Consider the following 13,273-nt stretch of genomic DNA (forward strand, 5'->3'; position numbering starts at 1 on the left):
TTTGCACCTGTTTTTGCATAAAAATTGACTTTTCCATAATCAGCAGGGCTTGCAGGTTAGCTCCGGTATCCCCACGGCAGTCAGCGCAGGGGCTGGGTTGGTGCCATGCAAAACAACTCTGCAGTTGCTGCTGACAAAACGTGACAAAACGATTAGCAAACTTTGGCGGCTTTGGGGGTCAGAGTTTGCGGAGGAGAGCAGTGGAGGAGGCAGGCCGGACTTTTTGCTGTATGCCCCATGTTGCTTGATCCCCGGCGCTGATCCAGTAGACCGAACATTAGTGATGCACAGAAGGCATAGTACCCATGGTGGCTTTTAAATGGGGGGTCTTCCAGGGTCTTCCAGCTGAGTCTACATTGACTTAACCTGCCCAGTTGACCATGTCTGGAGTATTTGTCTACAGCACCTGGAAGAGCAGAGCCCTCTTAAAAGCCAGGGAAACAAAGCCATCTGCAGTCAGAGCTAGTCTTCACAGAAGCCCACATTAGTGTTTCCAACTTCACAACCAAACTGAGTTTCTTTTCCAGTAATTCTGTCAATCACATCCTCTCTCAGCAAATTGACGCAACATGACCCTACCCATACTGAGGAAAACTGCTCTTAAGGGAAATACAATGGGGAGCATCTCACATTAATCTCTTCTCAGTTATTTGACTGTTTTCCACTAACCTTTCATTCTGCCAAATTTAATTAAATCAGCTGCTTTTCCAACTATAACCTGTTCCTTCACTGTTTGGATGTTCCCTTCAATTCATAATGGTGAAGGCACATGTGAGATGCAGCTAGCAAGGACTTAGCCAAGTTATTTTCTTAAAATAATTCTCAGCAATGAATAACCTGTGACACCAAATTAGTTTATTTTATCCAAACCATACAGAGTCAACACAGTAGAGATTTCACAAGATTTGTGTTGTGCTCCTGACTGCCATTAATTTTACAGTCCAGGATCCTTGTGTTGTACCATGTATTAGAGGAAACTAATATCTTATGTTGAATATATTACATTGATTTTATTTTTGTAATTGCTGCATTGGTAGGATTTAGAAAACCTCATGCTCCTAAGAATGAAAAGGTCTGACTGTAGCTGTGCTGTCATGAGCATGGAATTTCAAGCCTATCTGCAAAAATGAGACCAAGTATAAATAATGAGCAATATTATTAATTTATTCACCTACACTGATCTTCTTGATAATCTTTTTCAAGCTTCCACCCTGACAGAGCTTAAAGAAGAAGGCAGTTTTACCTGAGATGTGAAAGGTTTTTCTTCCTCTTTTTAATCAAGCGAGATATACCAGAAAACAAATCAGGCTGATAAAAACAGAAGACAACTTACAAGAAAAACAGCTGTAACAGCTAAATGGCTTAAAGCAGAGAAAGTAGGAAAACAGCATGTGGGGCTAATGATGGGTGGTTTTCAGGTTTCAGAATACATTAAGGCATTCTCCCTGTTTATTAAATTGCTCTGGCAGCATTTGACAGCAAAGGTTTTGTGGATTATAAAAGTGCAATGGACATAACTAGGATGTTTTTTTTATCCTAAAGCCTTGCCTTTGGGTAATCACCAAGAAGTTACGCACTATAGGAGGAATGTTGTTTGCACAAGTCCAAAGAAGGTCATTTTTTATTTTTAAAAAATGTTTCTCAGATGGTTGTTTACTTTCCCTTCTCTTTGGTCCGCCTGGGGTTTTTGGATTTTTTCCGTCTCTCAGCGCTCGCTCCTTTTGTCTGGAAGTGGCAGGCATAACCTGGAAGCAGCATCAATTTAATGCTGGCATCCTTACCAAAGGGCACCTCTCAGCAGCAGTGGTTGCTGTGCGGCCACCTAGATGTTGAACTATTGCTCATCTCTTCCTGTCCAAGAAAAGCCGAACGTAATTTCGTAGTTTTACAAAAATTGCCTCAGCCAAAAGCTAGAAGGCTTATTCCTCAGGTCTCCTTTTAAGTGCTTTGCAAGATGACCTACCACCTCTGGGACATAAAGCCTGCAAAATATTGATGGGAATTGAAAGCAGCATCTCCTGGGGCCAAGTTTTTTCTTGTTTCTGCCGAGATGCAGAAGAATGCCAACTTCTGCGCCGGTACGCAGTGCGGTTGCACCGGAGGGAAGGGTGCTGGAGATGGGTACTTCTGCAGCCCTCCTTGTCAGAGTGGCTGGGTGCTTCAGCAAACTAATGGATTTTATTCTCATGATATAGCTGATAGATAAGAAAGTGTTTTCATTTCATTTTGAAGTGTTATTTTCAATTTCTTTGAGGCACGGAAAAATTAAATGACCTACTAAAGGTCACTTGGGGAGTGTTTGGGAAAATGCAAAAGAAATCCAGGTCTTCCAAGCTGCAGCCTGCAGCCTTAATCACAACCCTACTCTGTTTTGTCACCAACTCAGTGGCTGTAGTCAGAATCAAAATACATCGTCCCAGATATTCATCATATCTCTTTTTTTTTAATGAAATTTATTTGTAGCTCATACCAGCTCCCTGCCACCCCCTTGCATGACTGTCAGTGGTGACAATCAGAAGCATGTAATTCATTTTCCTTATTTCTCTCCTTCTTTCTTTTGGACTTATGTCTGGTCTGTAGCTTGGATTGCTGAAGAATGAGATGTAACCCATTTCTAATGATTCCGTGATTCTAATTTTGGCATTAAGTGAGAGAACCATACAAGCAGCTCATTAACTGACGGTCTTTCTAAACAGGAAAGTCAATACTGTCCAAGGGCAGAGATACAACAGTTTCTGATGATGATTTTGATAATAATTCTGATAATAATTTTGAGGTCAGTTGATAGTGCCTGAATAGCTTCAATAGACTGTGCACAACCCGAGTGCCGTTATGGGACTCCTTGGGGCGCAGAAATCTGTTAGGTCCCTCAGGGACAGCATCAGTACGTAAAACGTTTTTAGACTAGAAGAGAAATGCTACAGAACACTGGTCTCTTTTTTGGTGTTTTTCTTTTCATATTTATCTTCTGAAAACAGCCCAGTCCTTATTTTCTGTTTCCTCCAGGCTTAGTGTCTTACTTGCCGAGGCTCAGTCAAAGAAACCCCAACAAATGTTATGTTCCTATTATAAAACTTCCCAAAACTGGAAAATACTGTCACGCTCTCCAATACAGAGGTACTGTGTACGCTTTGGGTGAACTTTAAAGAATGAGGACAATTTTAAAGCACTGTTTCAGATGTGGAAAAAAAATACTTTGGGCTTTGAAGTTTTTTTAAGCGACTACATTCAAGTTTTGACAAATGTCTGTGCTCAAATATCAGATAAAAAATTGTGACCTCTAATCCCCACTCTCTGCAACTCGAAATCTAGAACAAGTGTCAGGTTAAACGGACCCTACCTTGCTATTAACCTTGTATACAGCACACTTCAAAACATACTGTCGCCTTACATTGTGGCCAGCTGGGGTCAGAACATGGCAAACCCTCTGCGCGCTGCGGTTGGGTCAGTTGAGTGTTTCGGTGGATGTATTTTCCAGTAGGTCCCTTTTCTTGCGCAGAAGTTGCTGCATTGGTATTCCTCATGTGTTCTACAGCAGTGGGGTTTCAGCTTGGGTGTTTTTTTCAAAACCTTGATAGGCTCAGTGTCTGATCCCTCAGGAATAAAACTCACTCAAAAATATATATCAGATGGATGCAGTTGCAGCATATTGCAATCAGAAGCATCTCTGTTCCTGTTTAATACACCCCTCCCTATGCACAGAATAGCTAGCACCAGGCATTAAGAAATAATGAAAATTATCCACCAGGATCCCCAGTCTATGTTACGTTTTCAGTTATTTGCCTGCTGGAGTTTTTTTTTCTGGTTTTGTTTTGGGGCTTTGTAGTGTTTGGAGTTTATATTTCTAAGCTTCCCTTTGTATCCCTGACAACTAGCGGATCGCTTTCCGAGATGAGATTCTCAGTCGATAACACCGCTCCCGGAGCTGGCTGTTCAGCAAAATCCCGGCTCTCACAGTGAAATTAGGCGGATGAGCAATTCAGTTTGGTTCACACATCTTCTTTCCTGGAGGCTACGGAGAGATACAGCCGGGATGCTGGATGGCTTTCGATGTGACTGTTAGGGTCTTCTCTGTACCTACTGCGTCCTTTGGAACGGTTTCCGCTTTCACCACTTTCACTGTCTGAACAACACAAAAAAAAGGCAGCCAGGGGCAACAGCCACTGAACCGTTTGGTCTCACGCTACTCAGAGGCCAAACACAGTAGACTCCTGAAAGGCTTTCCAGTGTTCTTTGATTTCATAACCTCTGTGTGATAAAAAGATCATATTCCCTTCCTTTCAGGTGACTTTTAAAGCACTTCTTCATGCTTTCATATGAAAGCTCAGTTAGCTATTGCTGGGTGTTGTACCCACTCCCAAAAGCTGTTTTGCTTTCAGAAGCCACCGCACAGAAGAGAAAATAGCTGCTGAGCTGGAGCAGGTCACATTTACACCTGTGTGGGAGGTTCAGTGCCCACCCTGGGAGAAGCTGGGAGAATTGATTGCGTGTCTGCTGGTTCTAAATGGGTTAAAATGGGTTAAAATGTCTAGGTTGTAACTACCTTAAAGTGCAGTAACTTAAGAGAAAAAAAGATAAGTAGTGTAAGGTGTGAGATCCCCAGGTTACAGGTCTCAGGTGCTGCGAGGGAAGGAGTTGAAGTTTAATTGCTGGTTGTTAATCAGGCTGCCAGGTGAAAGCTAATTATTAAAGGCCAATGGTCAGTGCCAAATGGCAATGCTGAGGTAAGCTTCTGGCCTTTGGGCCTTTATTTGTCTCAGAAAAAAAAATTGACATGTGTAAGGCTGATTTCTGAAGTTTTTTGGAATGGTTCTTCTGGCCTGGTGGTGTGGGTGAAAACCACCGGGGCTTTGGCTGGTGAGTCAGAGCAAACACTACAAATGCTCATCAGAACGACTCCTGAATAAATATTTTCCTTCTTTGAGTCACGTACGTTCAGCGTGCTGGCAGAAACCCTCTGCCGTGCAAAAGGTGAGCATGAGAAGTTGTCCTCTCCCTGTCTCCCCCATCCACTCCAGTTAAGTATGGTGTGCGTGGGACGGGAGCGGTGTGTGAGCCAGGGATGGCCCTTAGCACCCGGGGTGCTTCACCCCTTGAGAACAGCAGGGGAAAACCTCCCCAGGCGTCTGCTCGCCGTGAGCCGGCTTTCCCACCCTCCAGCTCTCCGTGCAGTGCTACCAGGCCCAAATGTGATGGTATGAGCGGCCGGGCAGCACTGCAGCCCTGGTTTTAATGGCGTGGGAGAGGTGGGAGTGCGCTACGCAGTGCGATTCAGAGAGCTGTGGGTGGTGGGACTGAGGCTTTTCCTGAGCTGGAGGCGTTTATCAATATCTGCATGACAGATTGAGTTCGGTTAGCTGCAGGAATTCATGGAGTCTGACCTGCGTGTTACAGACCAGGATGTTTCACATTGCCACCTTTGTTAAAGAAGAAAGCCAGGTTAATTAACACACCGCCATTTGCAGGAGAGTCAACTGCGGATTGCGAGGTAGAGTTAGAGCAACGCACTGTCCCTGCTCAAGAGCTCTGCAGTCGCTAAAAGCAAATACGCCCAGATGCTTGCAGATGGGGAGCACCATGCCATGCTGGAAGAAAAGCCAATATAACCTCAGCCAAATGGAGAAAATAAACCTGTCTACTTCACTGTTTGTGGTTGTGCAGCACCAGGTAGCCCAGGTAACTTTAGAAATGGCATCCCATCCAGTGTTACAACCCCGTCCTAGCAAGCAGGAAACACCTCTGGCAGGAGCTGGGCCTGCATAGCAAGGTTGAGGGGGAACAAAACTGCAGCTTTGTAGCTCAGGCAGCAGCTTGTGCCTTAAGATTCATGGGTTCAATGTCTGCCGAGGGTGCTGCGTGCGTGACATGATGCTGCGTTGCAGGTAAGCAATGAAAAGGTCAAGCTCTGTCAAAGGCTCTGCTCGGTGCCAGCACACAGATGAAGCTCGCTCTCCACCATCACCGTCTCTGGGGAGAAACCAGGAAAGGCATCGGGTGCTCTGTGAAAGCCGCTTCCTTCAGCGAGCTCCCAGAATAGGGTTTTCTTCTGGAAATCCGTGTTCGTATTTAATTGTGGCTAAGTAGGGAGTATTCATGGATAAATGCTTTAAAGGTTCTGCCTGTGAGCTTTGCTTAAATGATGGCTAGTGAGATTTTTTGGGGGAAAAGTATTTCTGCTAGAGTCAAGTGGATGTTTGGGGGCAGTTTATTTGTTTTCAGATGGGCTTTCATGCCTCTGGTATTTATTACTAGAGTGTTCATCATCAGCTATCTTGCACCAAAAAAGTGAACCTCAAAACTTCTCTAGTATGTGAAGAAATTATTTAGGGGGGGAAAAAAAAAAAAAACCCAGAGGAACATCCCATGTTCTTCTCATTGGTATTGCAGAAGTAAGACGAGATGGAAAAACACGTAAGTTTAAAGACACAAGGAAAGCCATGTGGGGAAATAGAATTTGGGTTTTCTAGCTCCTTCACCAATGCGTTCCTACTCGCTACGTCCTACAGCAGCATCCTGGTAACCTTATTTGCTTTACCAGACATGATGCTAAAATTAGCTAGGCATACATTTCTCAGGAAGTGGTAATTAATTGAACAATATTTGTACAGAGCTTTGAAAATGTAGGTCCTAAATTTGCAAACCCTTTGTCCATAATGCAGATTAATTTAATCACATAATTACTGCATTTCTGGACTTCGGCATACACAGTTACCCAGCTCGTGTGTGATTTATAGTAATTGGATGTGTAAACCAGGAATAGCCGTATTCCTAAAAATACCGTGCATGCGCTTTTGAAAGTTCAGATCACAGGTAGCACTTCATTACTAGGATTTTATTTTAAAATGCTTTGTTATTTTAGACTTTCTCTCCGAATATTATTTCGGTTTAATATATTAAATATCTTTATTTAAATATCTTTAAGGTTTAATCTGTATTAAATATTAAATATATTAAATATCTTTTAATATATATTAAATAAATACATTTTTAAATTAATAAACTCTTGGCAAGACCATGCTCAGCTTGGTCAGGGATTTGAGATGGTGTCTTTTGTGCCAGCCTATGTCTTGATGGGCAGAGCCACTTGCAATAACTGTAATTTTGTTCGGGCACCCATTGCTTTGTGTGTGCCGATGGAATGGGCTCGTTCAGTGATATCGATTGATGTTAAGTCTTAAACCATTATCACAGAAACATATTGTGGTATTTGAACTGAAAGAGATTTTATTCTTTTTGTTCCTGAAAAGTTTGTACATGTAGAATGCTGAGAGATCTGACTTCTGCTTTAGCTCAATTTGTCATCATTTCTGCCTAGACCAAAAGGATTTTATCCCTTATTTAATACATTCTTTTGAATATTTTTGTTCTGTGGACACTATATCAGACTGCTCCAGCATCTCACTCCTGTAGCAGTGAAGGACCTACTAATTTCCAGCCTAAATTTATTCATGGCCAGTTTATACCCATTTGTTCTTGTGTCAACATTGTCCTTTAGTTTAAATTGCTCCTTTGCCTTCCTAGTGTTTATCCTCCTGATGTATTTATAGACAGCAATCATATCTGCTATCAGCCTTCATTTTGCTAGACTAAACAAGCCAAGCTCTTCTAGGCTCTTCTCCGGTGATGGGCTCTTCACTGCCGGCACCTGGTCGGATCCGGGTTGCTCGGCAGTGAATACAAGGGAGCTGGGTCGTGCACGGCATCCCGATGAGCCCTCGGTGCCTGGCACCAGGAATGAGTACTGCCGTATCCGCAATGCTAGTACCGCACACGATGTGTTTGCTGGCAGCGTTTGTGTCTTGCTCAGCGGCAGGGAGCTGATGGGACGTGGTGCCAGTCCTTCTTGCTCCAATAAACCAGCTTCCAGAAAAGTTTTGTTATTGGTCCCTTGCTGCATTATCTTGTATTTTGTAGTATTAAATTGCCTCTTGTTTCTGTTATTTAATTCTCAGGTTACCCTTCTTTCAAACTGTTACTTCTTTCTGTACAAGGCACTCATATGTTTTCAGCCAAGCCAAGCCCAACTTCCCATTAACCAGCTTAACCAATTTCTTCAAGTAATTCCCATCTTCTGGAATTTAGCTGATGTATTTCTTTGCCGCACTGTATCAGATGGTTGACAGAAGAGCAGACAGATTAGATCTGCCACAGTTCCTTTAATTATTCTTTCCTTTATAATTTTTTCCTTCAAAAACCCTTCTTAGTTTTTAGGTCAGACTAAAAGCTCTGCACTTATCAAGACGAGGTATTTTTTTCCTTGGCTTAAGTAGAAGCAGCACATTTACTTTGCTCTAGTGTGAAGATTTGTTAGATTTATTAAAAATTCTGGCCACTGGACCTCCCAGGGACTTCACTGGGGCTGGATTTTTAGTCTAGACACCCTTGGGGCGGAGACTCATTTCTTCAGTTCCACAGCATCACCATCAGAGCAAACGCATAGTAATTGTTTCATTTATCTCTCTTAGGACTATTTTGTGTTAGCTCTATGCTGTAGTTTCTGCCCTATGCTATTTAAAATGTCATTTTTGTGAAAAAAAAAAAAGAGAATATTAGAAGTATTCTGTGTGATTAAAATGCCTCTTGTGCCTGGAGGCATGGGGCTGCCTTAAATTTTTATTTTTTTTAATAGTCATAATAATAATACTAGGACCACAAACCAAGATGCCCCTGGAGATGATGTGACAAATTGGAAGGACATGTTGAAATTAAAATTGATTTAATAGTTCAATAAAGTCAGCTTAATGCACAAAAGCAAAAAGGTTAGCTACAGAAAAACAAAAAAAAATCAGTGATTTTTTTTTTTTATCTACTGGGGCCAATCTCGCTGAAGATTGAATTAATTATGAACTAAAGCTATGTACTTAGAGCACCACCCTTGTATGCCCACACTGGAGCCTTTTGGATGGAGCTGAACATGGATGGTCCCCCAGTGCTTAAAGGTTTGACAAATCTCAGACTACTTCCATTTACATGTTTTTGTTTTATGTGACTTTACGTACCAGCCAAGACCATTCTCTATGTCATATTGCACTTTTATTCTAAATGCAATGGTTATACCTTTAGCTGATGGAAATCAGTGCAACTTTGGTGGTATCTCTGAAGTTTCCACCAGCAGCTCACCTCTTGCGTGTCCCTGATTGCTGCAGCTGCCTCTGGTATCCCAGGTTACAGCACCCATCTCAAACGGGTCCATTCCCATAACGATCCTACCTGATCACTCCATCCATTTGAGATCTGCTGTAATTCCTCGTATTTTCTCACTAGGCTTAGACTCTATGTGCTTTCTAGTGCACGTGCAGCATTCCTTGGCCTGCCTTCCCCTCTTCCCATCCTTATCCAGCAGCTCTTTGTGGCTGGTACGTTTGTGTGTTGCTAAATTCTGGGCATTTTCATTTTTTACTTTGTATTATCTGATTGATATAATCTTTCTTTTAAATTTATTTAGTTTAGTGTTCTGAATTTGTGGGATTTTTTTTATTAACACTGTGCTATGAAGCTCTGAAGGGCACTTTGTTAAGTAAAAAAACTTCATTGTGAATCTGAGATTAATAAGACAGAGTCTGTGAGTACACAGACGTGCGCGTGTGTCATCAGATTACGTGTAACTTAGTAAGCAGTAAAATTGTTAAGTTAACAAAACTTTTAAATCAGACTTTCTAGTCCCTTACCCCCTCTTGTACAAGAGGATTCCTTTTTCCAGGAGAAGCTTTGGTTAAGAAGTGAATAAAGCAAGCTAGAGAGGAGGTGAAGGCGGTGGGAGGTTTGCAGGCCAGATCTCGGTATGAATACGTGCGGCGCAGACTGAGCGTGACCTTACCCAAGGTGTGCCGTTCCTTCTCGGAGTTCAGATTAAAGTTTGCGTAACGGTGTCCGCTCCGAGACACAGTAAAATAGCAAAACGCCGAGTTAAGAAAGAGAAGGCCGTTTCATCGCCCTCTCGGCTGATGGGAAGAAAGAAACGTTATTTTTTTTTTCCTGCGATCGCTGCTGAAGCACAAGCACTGCAGCTTTTACAATAACGTGCGACAGCTACGCCATCAGATCGGAAATTTCCTGTCTCTGTCTCACTGCGGTGAGGAACATTAGAGGTGGCTTTGCCGTTTAAATACACGATTGAAATGGAGTCTCTCATGTGGGCCTCCAACCTGTGTTTCTAATTTTTGTGGAATCTGATTACTGGTGTGTTTTTTAAATATCTTCCCCTCCTTCTATGATTTAAACCTAATTTGGCTCACAAGTATTTGACCTGTTAGGGAATACTTCCGTCACCTTGTCTACAAGGAGAATAAGGAAGGAAAAGCTAAATATGAAGTGGAAGTTATATTCCCTAATAAGGACATTTCAGCCTTAAAATTACCAGTGCTTTACAAATGGAGTTGTCAACGGCAACTTTTTGTGTGAGGAAAAACAAGGGCTGACAATAGTTTCTCCCTCATGTTTTATTATACAAGGTAGCAAGAGATAATGAAAGTGCAATTCCGTAATCTATTCCACTTGCAAGGTGTTGATGGATCCCTGTGTGCGATATCTTGTCAGTTTAGCAGGTTTGTATCTGTCAATTAAAAGTCCTGGAATCAAGATAGAGTGAAAATTCAGATTTCTGTTATTCTAGCAACGCAGAAGAATTAAAGAATTAAGTCAGTTGCAGCACTTCGAGAATGCTTATATAGGAGTGGAGAGACCTAATTGTCCTAATTCTTGCCCTTTGAAATGTCAAAGGATGTTTGACATTTTACATGCGCTTGTAACATCGGCGCACGAAGGGAGCAGCCCTCGAGTGATGAAGCTGTGTTCCAAGAGTGGGAGCAGCCCAGCACGTGGCAGGTCGTTTTTCCCCTGTGACATCCCTCCACCTGGCTTTGCACAGAGCTTTTCCTGCAGAACATCGTGCCTCCGTCCGGTTTTCACACCCTTCAGGCTCTCTGATGTGCCATCAGAGCCACTTCGTCATTGTGTCCCAGCTCACGTCTGTAAATACACCTTAAATCTTAAGGAATAGGACATAATGTTTAGTTTTGCCCTGAGTCACACCGATTTTAGCTGGTTCCCTCCCTGGTCCTCGGCCCATCGCTTTGCCTGTATTTCAGGAGTGCAACTTTGCTTTCATATCTACCTATAAAATGCACCGTGTATGCTGAGCATGGCACATACAGACAACAATAGTAAATTCTGCAGATCTAAATGAAAATTTATTGTTGAGGCCAGTTTTAAAGATTAGGAGGCTTTTCCCGGTGCGGGCAGATATTCCTGAGTAAAGAGACATCCCGGGGAGATGTACACACCTGCAAGACCAGATGCCCTCTTCTGTTTTATTCAGGTTTATTTTCCAGTTGCGCTGACATATGACATCTTTTAGAACAAAAATTGTGTGGTTTTTATGACTGTCTCTGGCTTTTTCTTTGAGAGCCATGTTGTTTGGAGTGCTCAGGAATTTAAATCAGTTCTGCTGTACTTCTCTATGTTGCATTGAATATATATATATATTTTTTTTTAATACTGGACTTAAATTCTTCTCATTTAGCAAGATTGTGTTAAGGACTGAAACATGGAGAGTGTTTTAAGTATCCAAATGCTTTGCGAGCATCAAACTGTGTGAGCAGAACAAGCTGGTAGGCTACCAGGCAACGTTGCTGTCAGCTTTGGGGTTATAATGTTCTTGGGGATGTTTTCAGTGAAAACACATTAGCAAAATTTGTACTGGTTTTCAGAAGACAAACACTAACGTTGCCAAAAATGCTTGAAAATTAACAAAAATGTCTATTTCAACCAAGGATTTTTGCCATAAGATTTTTATTTTCCCCATAAAACAGATGATATCCACCAACCTATGCAAAAATCCCTTCAAAAACATGATAGAAAATTTTATGTCTTTTTTTACTAACATATTGAATCCAATTAACTTCTTAGTCTGCTTAAAGATTGCACTTGTGCATGGAAAATAAACCAGGGAATTTTACATGCTGCATTTTTGTTTCTCATCTTTTCTTTTGTTTTTTTTTTTTTTTCCAGAAAGTTCAGCAGTATGTAGTCATTGTTCAAGCCACAGATATGGAAGGAAACCTTAACTATGGTCTCTCAAACACGGCAACAGCGATCATTACGGTGACAGATGTGAATGACAACCCACCCGAATTCACCACCAGCACTGTAAGTATCCGTACATCAGCACAGTGATGCATGGACACACAACGTGTTTGTAATTCATGGGTGTTTATATCCGTTGTCTCTCTCAGCTGGCTTGGCAGATAGGAGGAACTTGATAGATAGCCGTGGGATGAAGACTTTCAGGGGGAGAAAAGGAGCAAAAAAAGGAAAAAGGAAAAGAATGATTCATGAACGAGCAAAACTGTTTGGCGACCAATTTTGCTGAGGTACTAAAGGAGCTGGAATAATGTGGCAAACAGACTATGTCTGATTGCACCGAAGAGGATACAGTTGTTTCACGGCAATTGGCTGTGGACGTATCAGAGTTGTTATTGCTTATGAGTGAAATCCTGAGCAGTGAGAGGTATTTTGGGTTTAGTAGCTCGGGTATGATTTCAAGGAAGCAGTAAATACTCTAAATGGTAACCGGTATCTGGTAAAATTTGTATTTCACTGATAGCTCTAACAGATGTGTTTGTGTGTGCCAGGAGTAAACGTGTAGACATTCTTCAGTACATCTGGTCTTAGTCAGTTAAATCTTTCTTATATTAGTATAGTATTTCTCTATTCTGTTCTCACGTGCTCTGTGCTGCTATTACTGGGGGACAAAGAGAGAAAATAAAGACATTAAAATGACAAATTTTTGGAGCTGGTTAAAGTAAAAATGAAGAGTTGGAAGGTGAAATGATATAGTCTTGTTCTTTCCAGCCTGCATAACGCATTCTGAAATGTGCACAGCAATTTTAGAAACCACAGAGGAGTTTAGAGGTCTACGTGCTAACAACTGAGAAATCATTGTCTGTCCACTGTCTGCATTCATATGAGGGTCAACAAGGAGCAGTAAATGATATATCTTAAACTGATAGCAAATATTGAAAAAATACAGAAAGTCTAACTGCATTGCGGTCAAGTCACCAAACATCCTGTGAGGAATTTTTGTTATTATTTCTATTATTCTGAATTTTCATTCCATCTTAAAGGGTCTGCAAATACTTGTTAATGTAGTACCAAAGTTTCCCCTTAGTTATACCCTTACAAACTACAAATATGCAGCAGAACTCAAGGAAGTCCTGCAGCCCAGTTTAAGGCACCATGGAGCCAGATCAGCTCCATCACAGCTGTGGAGTCT

General features: G+C 41.8%; 1 protein-coding gene across 1 annotated transcript in view; it reads left to right on the top strand.

The window, feature by feature from the left end:
* The window catches only part of CDH4 (cadherin 4), a 445,447-nt gene that overhangs the window by 390,953 nt on the left and 41,221 nt on the right, over positions 1-13,273 (top strand). Inside the window, exon 8 of the mRNA XM_086760833.1 lies at positions 12,010-12,147. Coding sequence (XP_086616959.1) covers positions 12,010-12,147 — 138 coding nt within the window. The remainder of the gene's footprint in view (positions 1-12,009; positions 12,148-13,273) is intronic.

The sequence above is a fragment of the Chlamydotis macqueenii genome, chromosome 16, assembly GCF_036417535.1.
Source record: "Chlamydotis macqueenii isolate bChlMac1 chromosome 16, bChlMac1.mat, whole genome shotgun sequence".
NCBI lineage: Eukaryota > Metazoa > Chordata > Aves > Otidiformes > Otididae > Chlamydotis > Chlamydotis macqueenii.